Source organism: Ursus americanus, chromosome 26 (assembly GCF_024610735.1).
Source record: "Ursus americanus isolate L20-20 chromosome 26, mUrsAme1.1.p, whole genome shotgun sequence".
In the NCBI taxonomy this organism is placed as follows: Eukaryota; Metazoa; Chordata; class Mammalia; order Carnivora; family Ursidae; genus Ursus; species Ursus americanus.
The window spans coordinates 37,711,292-37,732,926 of record NC_142152.1 but is presented as its reverse complement, the minus strand read 5'-3'; the positions used below and the strand labels follow the sequence as shown (position 1 = coordinate 37,732,926).

Here is a 21,635-nt window from a genome sequence, read left to right as displayed (position 1 = left end):
AGAAGTTATCTTCTTCCAGTGGAAGGCTGTTTCATCTACATTGAAAATGTTTAGTGTAGCCACCTTCATTAATCATCTTAGCTAGATCTTCTTGATAGCTTGCTGCTTTCATTTGTACTTTTATGTTATGGAGACATTGCCTTTCCTTAAACCTCCTGACCAATCTTTGCTAGCTTTGAACTTTTCTTCCACAGCTTCCTCACCTCTCCCACCCTTCGCAGCGTTGAAGAATTAAGGCCTGGCTTTGGATTAGATTTTAGCATAAGGTAATGTTGTGGTTGGTTGATCCCCTGTCTAGAACACTAGAACTTTCTCCATGAGCAATAAGGCTGCTTTGCTTTATCATTCATGTATACACTGGAGTAGCCCTTTTTCCTTCAAGAACTTTACCTTTGCATTCACATCTTGGCTAACTGGTGCAAGAGGCCTAGCTTTTGGCTTATCTTGGCTTTCTATGGTTCCTTCACTAAACGTAATCATTTTTATCTTTTGATATAAAGTGAGAGATGGGCAATTCTTCCTTTCACTTGAATACTTAAAAGGCCACTGTAGAGTTATTCATTGGCCTAATTTCAATAGTGTTGTGTCTCAGGGAATACGGAGGTGTAAGGAGAGGGAGAGAGGGAAATGGCTGGTCAGTGGAGCAGTCAGAACATAATGAATCAATTAAATCCACCATCCTATATGGGTTTTGCGGCATCCCGCCCAAATTATAGTAACATCAAAGATCACTGATCACCACAATAAAATACCTTTAATTTGTGGCAAAAAAATCCTGCATTATCTGTAAAGCGCAATAAAATGATGTGCACCTGTAACCAAAGAGTTCGGGTGATGCTTTTATCAACACACACTGGACAGGGATAGTTGGTGGAGACAGAAGACTGGGGTGTGACCCAACTCGTGTTCACAGGTGGGCTTCAGAGCAAGTCCCTCCATCTGTCCAAGTCTCAGCTATGTCATTCACAAAACAAAGGGGCTGAAGACAGAATTCTGAAGTCGACGTGGCCTATGTCGGAATCTGTGTTTCTACCCTGCTCCCCTTGACACATTCTGTGTTTCTGAACACCAGACAGAACTGCGCAGTGTGCGATGGAGGAAGCTAACGACCAGGACACCAATGGTAGCTGATTTGCTGTTGATGACCTAGAGGTGGGGAGGGTGTCACCATGGGAAAGGAGGCAGGCACTCTTCTGTCTTCATCATCCTACTGCTTCTTCAAGGATCCTGGGAGCAAACACAACTCAACCTAGTTTGGTGCTTTTGCTAGAGAGAGGTTCTTTAGCTGGCTGAAACCCTGGATCCACTGTATTTCCCCTCCAATCAGTGCATATAGGCTAATGCAGAGAAAGTATGAAGGAGATGAAAATTACCTATCTTACTACCTAGTGATAGCTATATTAACATTGTAGAACATTGCAGATTTTCCAAAAATAGACCATAGTTTTATATCCTTTTTTATCATGTAGTGTCATTTTTTTCCTGTTGCCATTCTTTCCATGATTTTTAACGGCTGCATATTTTTCCATCAAGAGCATGTGGCATAACAACCACTTTTTAGAGCCTTTCCATTTTTTCATTAGAGAAAAAGAACATCCTTGTAGTATATCTTCTGCTGAATCACTTCCCTATGCTAGTTTGCTAGGATATTACCGGTTCAGAAGTTACAAGCTTTGTAAAGGCTCTATTACCAATGTTTTCCAGCAAGGTTTCATCGATATATTCTCCAACAGAATGTAGGAGTGCCCCTCACTAAATCCTTATTGTTATCATTATATTTAAATAAGGGAGATTATTAAATTATTAGGTGAAACCCAGAGCTAAACCCTATTTTCCTTTCTTGGATTACTGGTCAAGTAGAATATCTTTCAAGTGGTTACTGGACATCTATATATTTTTTAGAGTTGTTTGATCATATTATATGCCCATTGTTCTTGTTTTCTTACTGATTTGTAAGAGTTACTTATTTAGAAGCTTTTCCTTTTTTTTCCCCTTTTTCTCTGGGAAGTGAAATCGAGGCCTAATTTATCCGATTTCTTTACTCAAGGTAGATGAAATAGAAGTCTTAGTATCTGTATAGTTTTATTAATATCTTCTCTCTCTGTTCCTCTTTCATAATGATAGAGCAAGCACTTCACAGCAACATGTAACCGCACGGAATTCAAAAATGGCCACGGAAGCTCCTGGTCCTGGAACCAGCCATTTATCACAAAATGAACAATGTCAATTTTTGAATATACAATCACTTTTCTTCATATTTAACTCGAAATGAGTCAACAGAATTTTATTTGAACTTTACAAATATCTTTTACATTTATTTAGCCTGAGATTAAGCGTGAGAAAATCCGACCTGTAGTTGGACTTCACTGCCCAAACAGTTAGCATCTGAAAAAAAAGCTGCAAATGGACATGTGTTTACCGAACGTAGTTAAAGCATCCCGATGAACTCTGACGACGAATACTGACCCAAACCGAACTTCAATCTGGTCTACGTGCTCTTCAGAGCCTAAAAGTACCTATTACCTAACAATGATTTTAAAAAGTCTGCAAATGACAAATTATGAAGGTGTGTCCCAATGCAGAATTTTACTTCAACATTTCTACAGCTGCTGCTTTAGATTACTACTACAAAATCAACTCTCCAATCCTCAGTATTCAATGTGTACTTGAAAACATGTAGCAGCATGGTACAATTCATTTTTATAAATATTAGTACCTGTAATAAAGTATAAAAACAGAGCCTCCCTTTTTCAAATATTAAGTCTCTGAATGCTTCATTCATCCTTTGGTTTCAAACCCATACAATGCACACATTTTACATTGTAGATTTAGCATCGAGACAGAATACTGTGCATCTGCTGGGGAAGGAGGGGCGCTATGGGAATACCAAAGCACTGCATTATAGAAAGGAAACATTGAAGCAAAAATACTTTCTGAATATATACTGTACATTATGTAAACAAACATTCATAATAAGAATCAACACAGGCCAAAATATTGTTTTCTAGGAAATCGGAATCTTCTTCCTTTTAAATCCCACACACATACACTGAAGATGCTTTTTGTTAAGAAAAGTGGAGCCTGTTCCTGTATTTGCTTATGTGCTTCAATATCTTGGAAACAAGTAATTATTACATTCATTTGCTAATGGTTTGTCCTCTTAGTTGGCTGGCTGTTGCAAACAAGGAATACAGAACTATTATTTCAGTACCTGTTTTCCATTTAATACTAGCTAAGTAATATATATATAATTAATTCATCTTTATCAGTCCATATTAGTAATATAAATAGATTAAGTGAAGCAGTGAATTTCAAAATTTGTGCAGGGGAAACTAGTTGATAATTTGTTTCCAGTAAGGCTAGTAGCAAAATAATTACTACAAAGTCAGTCCAAGCTAGTAGTAAACCCCTGATTTAGCAAGCTGAATCCAAGTTTGAAGTTAGGTCATTTTAATTCCTGTATATTACTGTGCAAATCTAGAATCTCCTATATAAGAGAGCGTGCTGGCAGCATCAAAGTCCTGTAATAATAGAATGAAATACTGATTAGGCTTTGAAATGCAGAGATACTACACAAAGAAATCTGAATGTCTTGATAACGGGGTCACAGCAATGGCCTCAGGATTCCCTTCATGAATCGGAAACGAAGAAAGACAATTCATTAGTCAGTAATATCTGAGTCAGAAGCCTAAACTTGAAGCAAGAAATGGACATAAAACTAAGGATGCATTTTCTACTCTGACATATGCAAGTATTTCAAGCTTTATGTCAACCTTTTGTACCAGCAGCAGCCCCTCCAGAAGGAGAAAGCGTCGTCACGACTGTCCATCCCTCTTCAGAGCTTCCAGTCTTTGCAGAAGCGCGTTTCCAAACGCTTCCCGGTAGGCGGGGCTGAGCGTGTCCAGCAGCGAGTAGACGGTTTCGTGATAGGGGGAGTGCAAGTGATCATCCACTTGGTCAAAAGCATAACCTACCACCTGCAAGAGAAATGCAACAGTGAATCAAATAACTAGATTTAACTTGGTACAGAAAGCAAAAACCACCTGTTTACGGGGGCCATTCTTGAATGACACAATTTCTCAATCAACAGTTAGAATATGCACATCTTCTAAGCAATCTGAAGCACAGAGGAACACCACCAGCAGAATGCCCTCTTTATCATTTTTTTCTCAAAATGTAAAAGGTTCAGTTTACCTACTCCTGAACCTAAAAAGGCATGTCAGAAGGAATGTAAAAAGCTACACAGAACCAGTATTTCATTTTCATAGACTGAAACACCCTTCTATTTAATCCCACACCTAGTGAGGATCAACCATAACAAGGCACCAGAATAGATAATATATTATCTGTCCATATTTTTATCATTATTTATTTAAACTCTTTTATAAAGAATTCTAAAAATTGTTTATAGTTTCAATCCTGCTTTACAATTAGTTACATTACTAATTCAACATTACTAATACATTACTTACCTGACAAATACTCAACTCTGTGAGATAAAAGGGAATGCTATTCTGCGTGTGTGTGTGTGTGTGTGTGTGTGTGTGTGTGGTGTGTTTTCTTTACACACAGTGAAAACTTTTGTCCCCAAAAAGATCTATCCTGGCTCACCCGCACAGTGTTAGGGCAAAATCGACTTAGTTTTTGTTGATTTGACTAAAGCTTGTGAATTCCCTAGAGAAACTCTAATTTTTTATGACATCTATCCAAGACACCTATCCAAGAAGATGCAAGTTTATGGTACAAGTGGCGTTGGCGTTGTTGTTTTGTTTTATATGACTAGCAGAGGCAGACAGTCAGGACAATGAGTCACACCTCTTCAGAACCATGCTGTGTCGCAGCACTTTCTCTGTGCACTCCAATTCCATTTGCCTCTCTTTTCCCTGCTAGTCTGTAGTCCTCCTAGTGGACAGGGATCATACCTTACTCATGGTTTGATTTCCAATTCCTGATCCAGGATAGTTGCTCAATAAAAGTTAAGTGAATAAGACTGCAAGAACAAATACTGGAATACTTATGTGCCAGGTTTTTAAGGGATCTAGATCTTTCTGCAAACCATTCATATAAGCATCCCCCAAACGCTTTTTAGTTCTTTCTTTTTCTAATCCCTAGGCTATAGATAAAGAAGCAGGGACTCAGAGAGGTTGAATGACTTACCCAAGATCACTTGATTTCCCACGTTAGGCTTCTGACTCTGATCAGAACCTTTCCTACCTTCCCACAGCCATCTCAGAGTCAATCGGTGCAAGACAGAATTAATTTAAGCAGGGTCATTTATCTCTACTTTTGATTTGCCTATTTCTGTTAAAGATCCACTTCTATAGACTTCTGTACATGCTTTTAGAACAAGTTTAGGAATTTAGGAAGGAGAGCACAAAGATTAGTTAATCCAGGTAGTACTCCCAAAACTAAGGAGCTACCGACGTGGCAGTTATGAGGGAACCGGAAGTAGTGAAGAGGTTAGCCTTGCAATTTACTTCAGTGGAGGTGACTGCCTGTCAACGAATACACAGGACACATGGTTCCTATACTTCCAAGCAAACTGAATCTAGTGAAATAACAAGATGTCTGTGTACTTGTTTAATATTGTATGACACTCTTACTTGCTTAGGCCTTGCCCTGTACCTAATGATACTGTGCAACTTTGCGGGGCTACTCTTAGGTATAGAAACAGAAAAGTCAGAGGTCTTTCACCCAGACTGATAAGTATTAAAGTCAAAAACTAAATTGTGCTATTTCTACTATCTATTCCTTTGTTCAGGTCAAAAATTTTCCTAATGGTGAGTTTTGTTGTTCTAGTTATTATTTTTTAAAGATTTTATTTTCAAGTAATCACTACACCCAAGGTGGGGGCTCAAACCTACAATCCTGAGATTAAGAGTTGTACGCTCCACTGGCTGAGCCAGTCAGGCACCCCAGTGAGTTTTGTTGTTTCAAATAGTTAGTTGCTCTTGGGAAGGGCTTTCCAAAGTCAGGATTCTCATTCAAAGGGTGCTGAGAGGTGACTGCCTAGAAAAGCTGACCCACAGGAAAAGACACTCTTGCAAATCTGGAGGCAAAGTATTCTGCTGTGACTTAGTTCTGATCCAACAGCTAGAGAACAGTGCAGTCAGGGGTGCTGTTTTAGTAGAACAGACAGTTTGTGAGAGGTTGGAAAAGATCCTCAACACAGTGACTGCAAAACTCAGTGCACAGAATGCCTAATTTTGGCAGACATATTTAGCTACAGGCAAGAAATAAATTAATTTGGGGGGTGATGGTCAAAACAAAGTAATACTGCAAATCAAGTTTTGTCTTTTTAAAAAAATCCAATTTCTCCACGTTGACCAAAAGACTTTAGAATTAGTAAGAATTCCTAGGGAAAAAAGCTTTCCTTACAAAATCTTGGGGCACGTGGTGGCTCAGGCTGTGATCTCAGGGTTGTAAGATCGAGCCTGGCGTAGGGCTCCACGCTCAGCACGGAATCTGCTTGAGATTCTCTCCCTCTCCCTCTGCCCCTCCCACCTGCTCGCTCTCTCTAAAAATAAATAAATAAACAAATAAATAAATCTTAAAAAAAAAATTGGAGCTGCTGAGTGTTGCGTTCTCAGTTAACACTCTTCCCATCCCCCACCTACAGTGGTAGAGATACCAATAAAAGAAAATTTTTTTTTCCAGAGAGAAAAGCGACTTACCCTTAGTCCCGCTTCAGTGAGCTCCAGGCAGTATCTGTTCCTCTCTCTTGTTTCCACATTGATATAGGCCACATCGTCAGCACAGCGCAGGTTTTTTGAGACAAACATGTTGTTAACAGCAAAGAGAACATCATTTACAACTGCTTCGGCTTCTAGCTTCATGTCTTTCATATCAGCTTCTTCAAAACCATTAAGCTCTGCATCTTCTTCAAACCCTGACATGCTGCTCAGCTCCATGGGATTACAGTCTGTTTCCATTCTGCAAAGGAGTAGATATAAAACATGTCTATAGAGAGACATTCCAAATATTATTGTTTGATTAAAAGGAGCTATGCCTTAATAGAAAACATTAACTAGCTAGCAACTTATACAGAAAATATTGTCTAAAACCATTTTCAGTTGTTTTTCACAGATGTGTATAGATTTTCAAAAAACAACTGTTTTCCACTCCTCCCCAAAAAGGTTAATTCCCACAGTGATACTAATTCAGAATATGAGTTTTCAGCTATTTCCAACAATGCCTCAGTAAAAATCTTAGTACATACTTCATTTTTTAAAAGATTTTACTTATTTGACAGAAAGAGAGAGAGAGAACAGGCAGGGGGAGCTGAAGGCGGAGGGAGAGGGACAAGCAAACTTCCTGCTGAGCAGGGAGCCTGACGCAGAGCTCAATTCCCAGGACCCTGGGATCAAGACCTGAGCCGAAGGCAGACGCTTAACTGACTGAGCCACCCAGGTGCCCCCATAGTTATTTTTAATGTGTAATTATTTTTCTAGGATAGATATTTAAAATTGAAGTTGCTGAGTCAAAGTGTATGCTCGTTTTAACTTTCAATAGATACTGCTGATTCACCTTCAAAAAAAGCCTATACTGATTTATCCTCCACGAATAGAATATGAGGGATGACACTTTTTCATTACCCTCTTTACAATCCTTGTTAATATCTCCCAATTTGAGAGGTGAAGAATGATGCCTCACTGTTTGAGTATCTGTTTCTTTGATTAAACATCTTTTTCATATTTATAGGGTAGTCTTAGTTTCAAGATCATATAGCTGTAAAAAACAGAAACGGAAATGAACTCAGATCATTAAATCAGAATTCAAATCTTTACCTACTACAGTACATGATTTCTCAATGGCTCCTTTTATGACTTCTGGATTTGGGGTTTTGCTTTACGAAGGCCTTCTCCACTCCATGATTACATTTTAAAAACCTCTTGTTTTATGAGTTCTCATTCAATATATGTATAGTTAACCTCCTGATCCACCTGGAATTTATCTTGTGTAGCTTTAATTTTGAAATGGATGGCTTACTGTCCCAACACCATTTATTGAATGACTGACTCATGTTTTTACCACTTCTCTGAACTGATCCAAATATTATAATTTGAAAAACATTATTTCTCAGGCTAACTCAATCCAACATCCCTGCCAGGTTGCTATGGAGTTCTAGCTTCTCTTCTCTGACTCCGGTAGCAGTGAGTATTGTTAAAATTCAAAATGTATGAATGCGAAAAGTTAATGAATGTCAAATTGCACTTGAATGCAGGCTTTTTCAGAAGAAAATATGCTTTCTTTTTAGCTGCAGGCTTTAAAAGTAAGTTTTCATATCTCTGAACTGGATTAAGCATCCACGGTCCTGAATGTAGTAGGACTCTTCAACTTGGGATGATCATTTATATAATTTCTCTATTATCTTAAAAATTCCATCTCTTTTTCTACAGTTACTGACTTGTGCCCTATTTGTAATACTCAAAATCCTCTAAGTTAGTGGTTTTTACTTTGGCCACTGACCCCACCTCAGAGAAAGTGAATCAAATTCTCTGGCAGATTTTTCTGCATATTTTTTAGAGTTTAGAGAATTCTGTATAGCTGCTGTTCTAAAATTACTCACAAAAATCTTAAGGAGTTAGAGTTCCTGTAGCTGCACATCGTTTGCCATCATTAAAGGCAAACCATTTGCTAAAGGCAGTTTATGATAAACCATGTCAAGCCATTTCAAAAACTTGCATAGCAAATGTACTAATAATCTATTCCTCCAATCCTATTCCAACTAATGCTATGCTTTAAGGTTCCTTTACCTTGTCTTCCACGGTACTTTACAGAATTAGTCGCTCACTACTAGGAAGTTAATTATAAATTTATCAATTACTGCTGGAGCAATTTGTCAGATAACTGGAATCTAATATTGACTTATATATATGAAAGTGAAAACATTTGTTTTTCTAAAAATTTCTACCTTTTTTTTGTTTTTTAAAGATTTTATTTATTTATTTGACAGAGAGACAGCCAGCGAGAGAGGGAACACAAGCAGGGGGAGTGGGAGAGGAAGAAGCTGGCTCCCAGCAGAGCAGGGAGCCCGATGTGGGGCTTGATCCCAGGACCCTGGGATCACACCCTAGCCGAAGGCAGACGCTTAACAACTGAGCCACCCAGGCGCTCCAAATTTCTACCTTTTTAAGGTAGAATCATTAGGTATCATTTTAAGGCATAATCATTATGCTCCTTAATATTATACTTGGTTTATGTATAAGAAAAGAACCCATTTTATTTTTTTAGAGAGTCAGTTTTGAAGATTTTGGAATGGAACTGTCCATTATAAGTCTCTTAACATCACGAATAACGAACACCTTTGTTTTGGTTAAGTGATCAAGTACCTCAATTATGAATGTCAGAAATAATAACCATGACATAAAAAAGATGTTTACATGAGAAAGCTTGTTGACAAGCTTTTATTTATTTTTTTAAAGATTTTATTTATTTATTTGACAGAGACAGCCAGCGAGAGAGGGAACACAAGCAGGAGGAGTGGGAGAGGAAGAAGCAGGCTCCTAGCCGAGGAGCCTGATGCGGGGCTCGATCCCAGAACGCTGGGATCATGTCCTGAGCTGAAGGCAGACGCTTAAGGACTGCGCCACCCAGGCGCCCCTGTTGACAAGCTTTTAAAGCAGGAGTCTAATTCACTGCAATTAGGACCTTAATGATGGAGAAAGACGAAGAATCCAACACCAGAATGGAAGAATCCCTCACAGGTCAGGAAAGTATGTCATCAAGCTGTTGCTATGTAATAATTAGCACCAATGGGGAAAAAAAGAGACAACTTTCCTAACTGCAAACTTTTAGAAGATTTTTTCTAAAATGTCTTGGGGCACCTGGGTGGTGTAGTTGGTTGAGCATCTGACTCTTGATTTCGGCTCAGGTCATGATCTCAGGGTTGTGAGATCGAGCCCTATGTCGGATTCTGTGCTGGGCATGGAGGCTGCTTGGGATTCTCCTCCCTCTGTCCCTGCTGGCCGCTCATGCCGTGCTCACTCACTCTCTCTCATTAAAAAAAAAAAAAAAAAAGTCTTTATGTGATACAGGAAAAAAGACACATTCAGAACTTCTGGTAATGATACATACACATGAAAATGAAACATTTTAGTACTGAAGCACTATACAAGTTAATAACATTTTACACTAGTATTACTTCAAGATATCATAATTTATCTTTTATCCATTATAAAGGCTCTTGATTATTATCAATACTCTTTCCCTTTCCTAATAGCACCCAGATTTTCTTAGGGGAATCATAACGCCCTCTTCCCTTACTGAGGAAAGTAACGAAATAATGTGAGTGAGACTGACTCCAGTCCCGGCTAAAGACTACCGTCGTCGACACGTCAATTCCTCCCAGTGACTCCAATCCAGAGCAGTTGAGCGCATAGCCCCAGGTGTTCCTGGTAGTCATCCTGAGACGGGGACACTAGCCCAAGGATGATGCTGACAGTGGGAACGAACGCAGCCAAGAGATTCACAGTGAAAGGGAGCCAGAGTCCTGCCAGCTGCCCAACCTTCATATTTTTCAGTTATTGAGTCCAACAAATTTCCATTCTTACTGGCAACTGACAGCATCCTAATTGATTTAGAAGCCGACCCAAAATGAAAAGTAGTGATTGATCTAGCTCTTCAACAGCTTCATAAAAGAGATTTAAAAAATGGAACTGATATTTTTGAGCCTGCCATGCAGAAAGTGCTTAATAAAAGCTCTGTAGAATGTGAATTTCATTATGTGTCTCTATTAGTTTCCTATTGCTGCTGTAACAAATTAAGCACAAACCTAGTGGCTTAAAACAACACAAATTTATTTTCTTATATTTCCGGAGGTAAAAAATCTAGAATCCAGGTAGCAGCAGGGATGCATGACTTCTGGAGCCTTCAGAAGAAAATTAGTTTCCTTGACTTTTCTAGCTTCTAGAAGCTGACTGTATTCCTCATGGTTCCTTCCTCCACCTTCAAAGCACATCACTACACTCTCTGGTTCTGTGGTAACACCTTCCTGTTCTGACTCTTCACATGGGCATCCCTTTCACAAGGACCCTTGTGCTCAGGTTGGGCCTACCTGGACAATCCAGGATATGTCCCATCCAAGGTCCTGAAGTTAATCCAACCTGCAACGTTCCCTTTATCATATAAGGTAACACATTCCGTTTCTGGGGATTAAAACGTAGACATCTTTGGGGGCCATTATCCTGTCTACCACAGTGCGTGTACCCTATTAGCAGGAAAGGAGTATGAAGGCAGTCCAAGAGACCTCATTTTCTGGCCTTCCTTTTTGGAAGTTGTAATTTATTTTTAATAAACACATTGGACAGGGAATGTACAGTACCAGGCAGTTTACATGGTTCTCTTAAAAAATGCCCAGAGTACTTGCCAAGCTAAGTGTCTTCTTCGGAAAGATTCCTTAATGATAGTTTCATGCTTTGTATTCTGTAACTCCAGGACCATGATCACAGCAAAATGTACTGGGGATGGTGTTTCAATTAAAGGTATCACCTCAAGGCTGGCAAGGGGTCTATAAATCATCCTGAATTAAGAGCTCTGTCCAGCTACTTGATTCTGGGTGGTAACTGGCCTATCCAATTAGATCCTCTCTTGAGGAGACTGAACACAGAGCCATGAAGGCACCACCAAACACTAAGGCAGCTAGTGGTGACAGTGCTGGAGCTACGGCAGTAGACCACCAAGCAACAGGGTGGCTTTATCAATGGGACACTAAAGAAATGGCTTCTACATTTCTGATGATGCATCCCAGCAACTAAAAATACTTTGAGCAGATACCCCATGATATGTATATTTATTTACATACATATTCTACTACAATACATAAATATGAATTTAAATAGACGTAAAATATGATCTATAAACTTATTTTCTCTTACTTCTCAGTGGATTATCTTGTGTACCTGACTGTGGAGGCCTGTACCATAGACGATGAGGAAATGCGTGCCCGTTCTGGTGAAGGGACACCACTAGAATTACTCTTGACACATTAGAGCTGCTGTCTGGTTACCGGAATGACTCTCTCATCAGTATGAATCTGGTAAAAATCCTTGGTTTCCCTTTCTGCAGGCAAAACAAGTTATCATTATATAACAAACTCTAGACCAACAGAACTTTGTGCGATGATGGAAACATTTTTTATCAGTGCTGTCCAAGACAGTAGCTACAAGCTCCTGGTTAGAGTGACTGAGCTACTGAATTTCAAATTTCATTTAATTTTCATTCATCTAAGTTTAAATCGCTAATGGCTCCTGTATCAGACAGCATAGGTATAGACCTTTGTGAATACCTGTGGGTAACATGACAAGGAACTGAATTTATATTAGGGTTGAAAAAAATCAGTAAATATAAACGTACTAAATTAAGCTTATTTTATATATGAGTAGCAAGATTTGGAAATACATATTAGAAAAAATATTTTTTTAAAAAAAGATTTTACTCATATGAGACAGGGAGAGAGGGAGAGGAAAGAGAGAGGGAGAGACAGAGAGGTGGGGGGTGGCAAAAGGAGAGGGAGAAGCAGACTCCCCGCTGAGCAGGGAGCCCGATGAGGGGCTCAATCCCAGGACCCCAAGATCATGACCTGAGCCAAAGGCAGATGCCTGACTGAGCCACCCAGGCGCCCCTAGAAAAAAATATTTTGAATCTTAGCTAGTCTATGGAGGGGAATTAACCCTCTTGTTTCAAATGGTAAAAAGTAATGAATTCTTACGTTTTGTGATCTTGTCAATTCAGACTCTAAGTTTATTAATTATCATATGTCATAATTACCAAGTATAACCCACTATGCGCCTATGCATCCAGCATCTCTTTAAGCGTTAGAATACTAATTAAAGGTGTCTACTGGTGGGGCACCTGGGTGGCTCAGTTGGGTGAATGTCCGAGTCTTGATTTTGGCTTGGGTCATGATCTTGGGGTCCCGGGACTAAGCCCGAGTTGGGTTCTGCACTGAGCAAGGAGTATGCTTGAGATGCTCTCTCTCCCTCTCCCTCGCACTCTCTCTCTAAAATAAATAAATTTTTTTTAAAAGATTTTATTTATTTATTTGAAAGAGAGACAGCCAGTGAGAGAGGGAACACAAGCAGGGGGAGTGGGAGAGGAAGAAGCAGGCTCCCAGCGGAGAAGCCTGATGTGGGGCTCGATCCCAGAACGCTGGGATCACGCCCTGAGCCGAAGGCAGACATTTAACGACTGTGCCACCCAGGTGCCCCTAAAATAAATAAATCTTAAAAAAAAAAAAAAAAAAAGGTCAGCTTAATTTGGGAAATAAGGCAAGAACATGAAATATGTACATAAATATTAACGCTATGCACATGCATCATAATTACAACCTAAGAAATGTACTTAATTGTGAGTGGCAGGTAATTAGAGAAAGCAATGATATGTTTTGGTCCTACTACAAACTTACCACTAAACTTGTATGAACCTGGGCTGGCCACGTAACCTCACTGGACTCATGGTTTTCTCACCTATAAAATAAGGGGAATAGACAAGAAATTCTTTACTGTTCTTGAGAGTGCTGACATCCTGTGATCTATGACATAATTGTCAGTTATGATGGGGCTTGACTTTGACTCATGGAACAGATCAGTCAAAACTGGTCTTGAATGAGCACAGGTGAAGTTATGGATAAAGCAGAAAGGACTTGAGAGTTGTGAAGAATTCTTCATAGGGAACACAGCATAAGGAAGAGTCTGCACGGGGTGTGGCAGGAATTCCTAGGAGACTAGCCTAACTAGTCTAATGCAAGGACAATGTTAGGAGAGGAATGATACAGATGGCCCAATCTGAAGTGTGCTGCTACCCAGAAAGGAGAATTTGATTTGGATAGAAGAGCCTCTTTCAAGCTCTTTGTAAATGGTAACAGCAACAGTCTTTATATTTAAAGTGGGTTTCTTTTAGCAGCATATAGTTTGGTCCTGCTTTTTTATCCAATCTGACGATCTCCACCTTTTAATTGTAGTGTTTAGACCATTTATATTTAACATGACTACTATAATTATTGATGTGGTTACTATTTTGCTGTTTTCTATTTGTGCCCATCTGTGTTCTCTTCTCTTTTCCTTATTTTTCTGCCTACTTTTGGACTGCCCACCTTTTAGGATTCTTTTTTAGGCCCTTTGGTAGCTTATGAACTAACTCTTTGTTGCGTGTTTTTATTGGTTACTTTAGTTTATACTATACATCTTTAATTTATTACCGTCTACCTTCAACCTTGAAGTGATATTATACCACTTCATGTATAGCATAAGAACCTTACAAGAGTGTACTATATAGCCTTTGTACTATTTTTGTTGTATTTTACTTCTACGTGTTAGAAACTTAATACATATTATTTTTGTTTTAAAAAGTCAATTTTTCAGCGATTTAGGTAATAAGAAAGAAGTATTTTTGGGATGCCTGGTGGCTCAGGTCATGATCCCAGAGTCCTGGGATCGAGTCCTGCATTGGGTTCCTAGCTCTGCGGGGAGCCTGCCTCTCCCTCTGTCTGCCGCTCTCCGTGCTTGTGCTTGCTCTGACAAATAAATAAAATCTTTAAAAAAGAAATATTTTTAAAAATGTATTTTATATTAACCACATAATGTCTATTTCTGGTGCTTTGAATTCCCTTGTGTTTATTTACCTTTGCATCTATGATCTGTATCATATTCCTCTGCCTGACGGATTTCCTTTAACATTTCCTGTAGTGCAGGTCTGCTGTTAATGAATTCTTTCAGCTTGTCTATATCTAAACAAGTCTTCCTTTCACCTTCAGTTTTGAAAGTTATTTCTGCTTGGTAAGAATCCTGGGTTGACAGTTCCCCCACCCCTTCAAGATTTTAAAGATGTCTACTATTAATTTGTTTATATTATTTCCCATGAGAAATCTGATGTCACTGTCTTTGTTCCTCTGGTTGTAGTTTTCCTGATTTCTTTTGCTTGGGGTTCATGGAGTCTCATACTCTGTGGGTTTATACAGTTTTTAACAAATCTGGAAAATTTTTGGCCCTTATTTCTTCAAACATTGATCTGTCCCTCCTCTCTTCGGGGACTCAAATTTCATGATTTGTCTAAATGAAGTTGTCCTACTCCTTTTTTTTTTCTTCACATTTTTAATCGCTTTTCTGTGTTTCACTTGAATAGCTTCTATTGCTATGTCTTCAAATTCACTAATCTTTTCTTCTGCAGTGTCTTATCTTTTCTGCCTGAGTCTTTTTAAAAAACATATTTTCCACGTCTCTAACTTGCTCAGTCTTCTCTCAAGCCTTTTAAACATATGAAATGGTATTTTAATTTTAGAGTTGGGGAAGAGAGGCAGAGGGAGAGAGAGTCTTAAGTAGACTCTGCCCTGAGCATGGAGCCCCACATAGGGCCCAATTCTATAACCCCAAGATCATGACCTGAGCCAAAACCAAGAGTCGGAGGCTTAACCAACTGTGCCACCCTGGTGCCCCTCTTCCTTATAATTTTCTTAATAATATCTTCTTTTCTTTGTTTTATTGTTAAGAATACAGTGTATAATGCATGCAACATACAAAATATGTGTTAATTGGCTACTCATGTAAGTGGTAAGGGTTCTAGTCAATAGCTGGCTATTTAAAGAGTTTGAGGAGTCAAAGTTATACTTGAAAAACAAAAAGTTATACTTGGATTTTAAACTGCATGGGAGTTGGTGCCTGCATTGTTCAAAGTTCAGCTGTACTTTTGGACTCTTAGTTTTTCAAAATTCAGCTTGGACACATTTATTTCAGGATTCTGCATCTGATCTCAAGAAAGAGTTAATCACTATAACCTTCTTCCTTTGCATAGTACTGCCATAGGTTTTCATACTTCATCGCAAATCAAGGCCTCTGATGTCTATATTACCAGCATAGGGTCACGCATAAAGCAGGTCTTCACTGAATATATTTTTTAAAATTTATTTATTTATAATCTATACCCAACATGGGGCTCGAACTCACCACTCTGAGATGAAGAGTCACATGCTCTACTGACTGAGCCAGCCAGGTGCCCCTTCACTGAATATTTTCGGAATGAATAAACCAAAGAAAAAATGTGAACTCTCTGCTTCCCAAGCTGTGATACTTGGCCCTGTGACAAGGGGCATACAAAGCCTAGGATAAACACTGTAGACATTCTCCCCAAATACACATCACTGTTATAGTAACAATACTATGAAATATGATGCAAAATTGCCTAGAACTTTACAGCAAAGGGAGGTCTTAAGCCATGCCCTCTTCAGGTTATGCCTCCACACCGCTAGGGTTTCCTTTGCCTCTGATAAAAAATATTTGAGTGAATAGTAAAAGAAGTACTGCTCTTCCCTAAGAAATTAACTCAAAAAGCTTAAAATTCCAGGCATTGGGTCTGGGGGTATGAAGTTAATGAGCAGAGGTGGAAGCTAGTAGAAGGGTAGCAGGTTCGTACTGAGTTGGACCTCTCTATGTCTTTATGCTTCTTCCCACTTCAGTTAGTGTATTGTTTCTTTGTAAAAAGCTAAGGTAATTACTGATAGCTCTTACTCCACCTGTTGGTATGATTTAGGGGCTGCGGTAAGTGTTTTTGGAAAATTCATGAAACTGGTTATCGAGATATTGATTAGTAAATCCTTTATTCCCTACTTCTTAATTTTTTATCTTCTAATTTTTCTATGGTGAAAAGAAAATGTATTATGTTTGCAATAAGACAAGAGTCTTTTGAAAATGTGATATATTGGAAAGTACAAGGTATAGAAGCAGAAACACTCTAAAAGAAGCCAAGCTATTGAGATAGTTAAAGTAACTGGTAGCTTCAGTTTCAAGGGGAATGAGAGGTTTGAATTTATCTGCATTTCAAACAAGAGTTTTGAAAGTAAAGATGAATCATGTTGATTAATTATAATTAGCAACATTTAGAAATTAGCCAAAGCTAAAGCTAGTTTAATCTTTATTTTCTGTTAAAAACACATTTAATCTGTTTTCAATAGCTCTAAGATGTGTTTTGAAATTAAAAACTTTATTTTTTAAAATTTTTCAAAAGGATTTTATTTATTTGAGAGAGAAAGCAAGAGAGAGAGAATGAGCTGGGTGGGGAGGGATGGAGAGGCAGAGAGGGAGAAGCAGGCTCCCCACCGAGCAGGGAACCCGATGAGGGGCTGGATCCCAGGACGCTGAGATCATGACCTGAGCCGAAGGCAGATGCTTAATCGACTGGGCCACCCAGGCACCACCAAAATTTTAAAACTTAAAATCAAAATAATCATATATTACAAATACACTGTATTTGTAATTCAAATAAAAGTGGTATTTTTTTCATTTATATACTAATTTGTGAAATTACTCTGCATCCTACTTTCAACAATGATGGGGACACATATACATGACTAAGTAATAACAAATCAGTTATGGAGGGAGCTAACAGTGAAGAAATATACAGATACTGTTAATTTGAGAAGCCTTGTAAACTATAAATAAGCAGCAACACTACACCCCTGTAAACAACCTTTCCTTCAAAACCAGAAATTAGAAATGAGATTCTAAGAAAAGACTCAAAAATTGAATTCTTAAAAAAAACCCTCCAGGCTTTAGTTTTTCTTTCCATGTAATCCTCTAGGTTACAGAGGATTGGGTACTATATTTAATATAAAGTACACTACAAGCAAAATAAGACAAATCAATATCTAAATAGATATAAAATAGAAAACCTCTCTGCTTTCCATTTCGACTCTAAATTGGCACCTTACCAGGTTCTGAGCAATATTCCACTGCCAGCACCTTCAAAATATTGCAATAGCTTATGGATGCTATCAGTTATTCTGGTAGACTGCGTCACCTTGTAGAAAGTTTCCAAAATGATTCCTTAAAACATCGTACATCAATTATTTAGGAACCAGCTCTTTTTAAAAAAAAAAACATTTTATTTATTTATTTGAGAGAGAGAGTGCACACAAGCAGGGGAGAGAGGCAGAGGGAGAGGGAGAAGCAGACTCCCCGCCAAGCAGGGAGCCTGATGCAGGGCTCAATCCCAGGACCACGGCATCATGACCTGAGCTGCAGAGCTTAACCGAATGAGCCACCCAGGCGCCCCTAGGAACCAGCTCTTACTTCGTCTGTGGGTAGAATTTTTGTGCTATGTTAGTGTTCTAGAGGACTGATAAATTGATTATCAAGGTATTTATCACTAAGTTCTTTATTCTCTACTTGATTTAATAGACTTTATTGTGTTTCATCATAAATTTACACCATCAAAGTGCTGAAAAAAGACTGTAGATTTGTCCTTGATGACAACAATTATATAGCATGACAAAAGAACCGAAGCAGGGGTGCCTGGGTGGCTCAGTGGTTAAATGTCTGCCTTCGGCTTAGGTCACGATCTCAGGGTCCTGGGATGGAGCACTGCATCGGGCTCCCTGCTCAGGCGGAAGCCTGCTTCTCTCTCTCCCTCTGCACCTTACCCCCCCCCCCGACTCATGCTCTCTCAAATACATAAAATCTTAAAAAAAAAAAAAAAAGAATGATTTCAAGAGCAGCATACAGATTTCCAATTTTCACTTTGAGAATTTGACTTTATAGGTGACATTCAAACACTCAGCAGAGGGCTAGAACGTAGTATCTTAAACAGGATGACTTTTTATTTGTATCATATATCACAGTCTGGAAAATCCACTCAATATGAACAAGAAGTGGCCAGCCAATAGGTGCAGTGGTTAAAGGGTCTGGAACATGGCAAGAATCTCAGCTCTGCTACCTACTCTGGGACTTGGGGCAAGATACTCGAATCTCTCTGGTAAGATACTCCTCCTCTCTAAAATGAAGCTAACCACAGCATCACCTAGTGGGATACCACAAGTACAGATGGAAAGTGTTTAGCATGGTGCTAAGCTCAAGAAATATTATCTGGTTATTATTATATATTAAAAAGATCGTTAAAGAAGAGCTGACTCTGAAACTCAAGCCATTTAACTCTGAGTTTGGTGCTTTTTACATCACGTAAATGCTGTAGCTGCTGCCGTCTTGTACAGCTTCCAGAACCATGCAACGCGGGAGCCCTAACATCATATTCCTGTTACCTCAAGTGCCAAGTCTCAAAAGGCCAACAGCAGGCATGTCATCCACTTTTCTTTTGTTTCACACGTTAACATGGATTTCTTTGAAGGATGTACATAGCTCTGGTATGTGGCTTCTAACCTGTCACTTCAAAGCCTTTTACAGAATTCTTAAAAAGTTGACAGTGTTTGGTTGACAATGTTTCTTCACCTTCTTCATTAAATTAACACTAGGTGTTAACATTTTGTGATAGTACTCTGTCTTTGATAAAACATAAAAATAGCACTGTGATTTAGGATGAGTTCATACCCTGTTTGAGCTAAAAGTATAATAATGCTAGGTCCTAAGCCTTAACAACTATGCTGACTTTCTCCTAGAAAGCATAAAACATACAAGGCAACAGGGGTAACACTGGAAGGGAACATGTTTATTATAAAATCTTTCCATTTTTATTTTCCTTTCCTGATATTTGAAATTCCAGGCATTCCATGGACAGTCTGAATGCAATTCTCTATTCCAAAGGAAATCACTTAACACTTGGACTTGAAAAGGAAGTCAATTTGTCAAAAGTCCGGTTCAAACCTTACAAGGCCTATTCTACTTCTCTGCCAGATGAGATTCCACCTTTTCATCACCTTGTTTATACTCCTTTTATGGCAAATGTAATTATTATTCTTAAACATGTCTTACTTATCATCTTCAAAATATATCCAGAATCTAACTGCTTATTACCTTGACCACAACTACTATAGTCCAAGCTACTGCCTTCTGCTGCCTGCATTCCTGCAATAATCTCTAACTGGTCTGGCTTTTTTCTCCTTTGGTCCTCCCACCTCTACACCGGTGTTAGCATGATCCCGTATAAATATAGGCCAGATTATGTCACTCCTCTTCCTGGAACCCATTCACCTACCCAGAGTAAAAGGCCAAAGTCCTTACAGGGCCCTATGGGGCCTGCCCTCACCCAAGCCCCCAGCTTCTCCTCTTTACTTCACGCCCCACTGATGTTCCTTGAACTCACCAAGCATGCCCTGCCACAGGGCCTTGCACTTGCTGTTCCCCTGCCTCGGAAAATAACATGTCTTGCTCCCCAGCGTTCTCCCAAGACTCTGCTAAAACATCACCTTATTAAATAAGAGAGGCCTTCTCTTACCCCTTCTGTAAAAAAGTGGCAAATCTCTTCCCTCTCCATTCTCTTTGTATCGCTTTACTTTTTTTCTACAGCACTTACCAGCACATGGCCTATGATATATTTAATTATTGTCTGTTTCCCCTCCCTTCAATAAAATGTAAGCTTCATGAGGCCGGGGATTTAATCTGTTCATTGCTCTATCAACAGCACCGAAAACAGTCCCTGGTACATGGCAGGCAACAAACAAATCTTTACTGAATAAAGGAATGGCCTTTCACCACAGAACATAAACTCCTTGAATTCTTTTCTACCTTTTCCACATCACCAACTGTGGAGACCTTCAATTAACGGGTCCTTAACAAATATTTCTGAATGAACGAATAGTAAGGGAACTGAGAATGCTTGGGACAAACCTACAAAGAATGAGGGGTACCAACAATCTAAGCAACTACATATACCAGAGAGCACACTGGTTCTCAAATGCAAAGGTGGTTGTGGAAAGGGGAACCCGAGCTTGTTTCATCTGTGAACATTTCCGGGCTGTCTTGGTAGAAGTTATCCACGTAGCAATAAAATCTTCTGAAACCCTTCGTCTTAATTCGCTACCCCTAACGAAACCTTCCGTACCAGTGGTCTGTTTAGGTTTGTCCCCTACTCAAGCTGGGCTAGTCTGGGTTCTAACCCCGGGCATCTGGCCTCCTGGGCACCGAACACCCGCAAGCAGGCCTTTCGGGGTTGACCAAGTTAAAGGGAGGCTCGGCCTCTGCAGGAGCTGCCCTCTAAAAGGCTGAAAAACGGTGGCGCAGATTCCCAGAGCAGCACAAGGACTTCGCTCAGGTTTCCGCCGGGTCCGGAGGCTCTGGCATTGAGCAGAGAAAGCAGTGCTGCCCACAAATGCCTCCACAACTCAAGTTTCCCGGCGGCCGGTGCAGCACACCCAGCACGAAGAAAGCGCTCTGTAAACTGCAAGCCGCTAGGCAAACAGTACCGAAGATGAAGCTTTGGAAACAATACCTGAAAGAGGCGGGGGGCGGATAACTTGCTGACAATGGGCACCGGTCAATACCTGGGGTGCAGGGGTGGGGGATGCGCGGTGGCAGGTTGGGACCGGAGATGCTGCAGCCCCCAGCCTGGGGCCGGCGGCACTCCGAGAGCCTGTTTCCGGGGTCGGGGTCCCCATTGACCGGACGGCCCAGGCCAGACGCGCCTCCAGACCCCTGTCAACCCGGGCACCGGGCCCCTTGCGCCGTCGCCTCCCACGGCCCGGCCCGCTGCGCCGCGTCCCGCTCGCTGGACCCCCGGGCCTCCCGCGAGCCTGTCTCGGCGGCCGCCGGCCCGCCTCCTTCCCGGTGCCAGCTCACCTGCACGCGTCCGGCGTCCTCCTCTTCCTCCCTCCCGAGGCGTCTGGAACCGACCCGCGGCGCCGTCCCGCCTCCCGCCCTCATCCCGCCCACTTGATGCCGGAACCGCTCCCTTCCCGCCTCTTCTCCCCGCCTCCTCAG

The 21,635-nt window shown here is 40.1% G+C and overlaps 1 protein-coding gene across 3 annotated transcripts; it reads right to left on the bottom strand.

The window, feature by feature from the left end:
• Positions 1-3,429: 3,429 nt before the first annotated feature.
• Positions 3,430-21,574, bottom strand: GSKIP (GSK3B interacting protein). Of its 3 annotated transcripts, XM_045815784.2 has the most exons (5): positions 21,495-21,574; positions 13,406-13,466; positions 11,901-12,060; positions 6,675-6,933; positions 3,430-3,977 (listed from the first exon to the last, which is right to left on the bottom strand). In XM_045815784.2, the coding sequence occupies exons 3-5, from the start codon at positions 11,921-11,923 to the stop codon at positions 3,816-3,818; spliced, it is 444 nt and encodes a 147-aa protein (XP_045671740.1). In that variant the 5' UTR covers positions 11,924-12,060; positions 13,406-13,466; positions 21,495-21,574; the 3' UTR covers positions 3,430-3,815. The 3 variants fall into 3 exon arrangements, with proteins under 3 accessions (XP_045671740.1, XP_045671742.1, XP_045671745.1); XM_045815786.2 differs by lacking the exon at positions 11,901-12,060; XM_045815789.2 differs by lacking the exons at positions 11,901-12,060; positions 13,406-13,466 and having other exon boundaries at positions 21,495-21,566.
• Between the last annotated feature and the right edge of the window lie 61 nt (positions 21,575-21,635).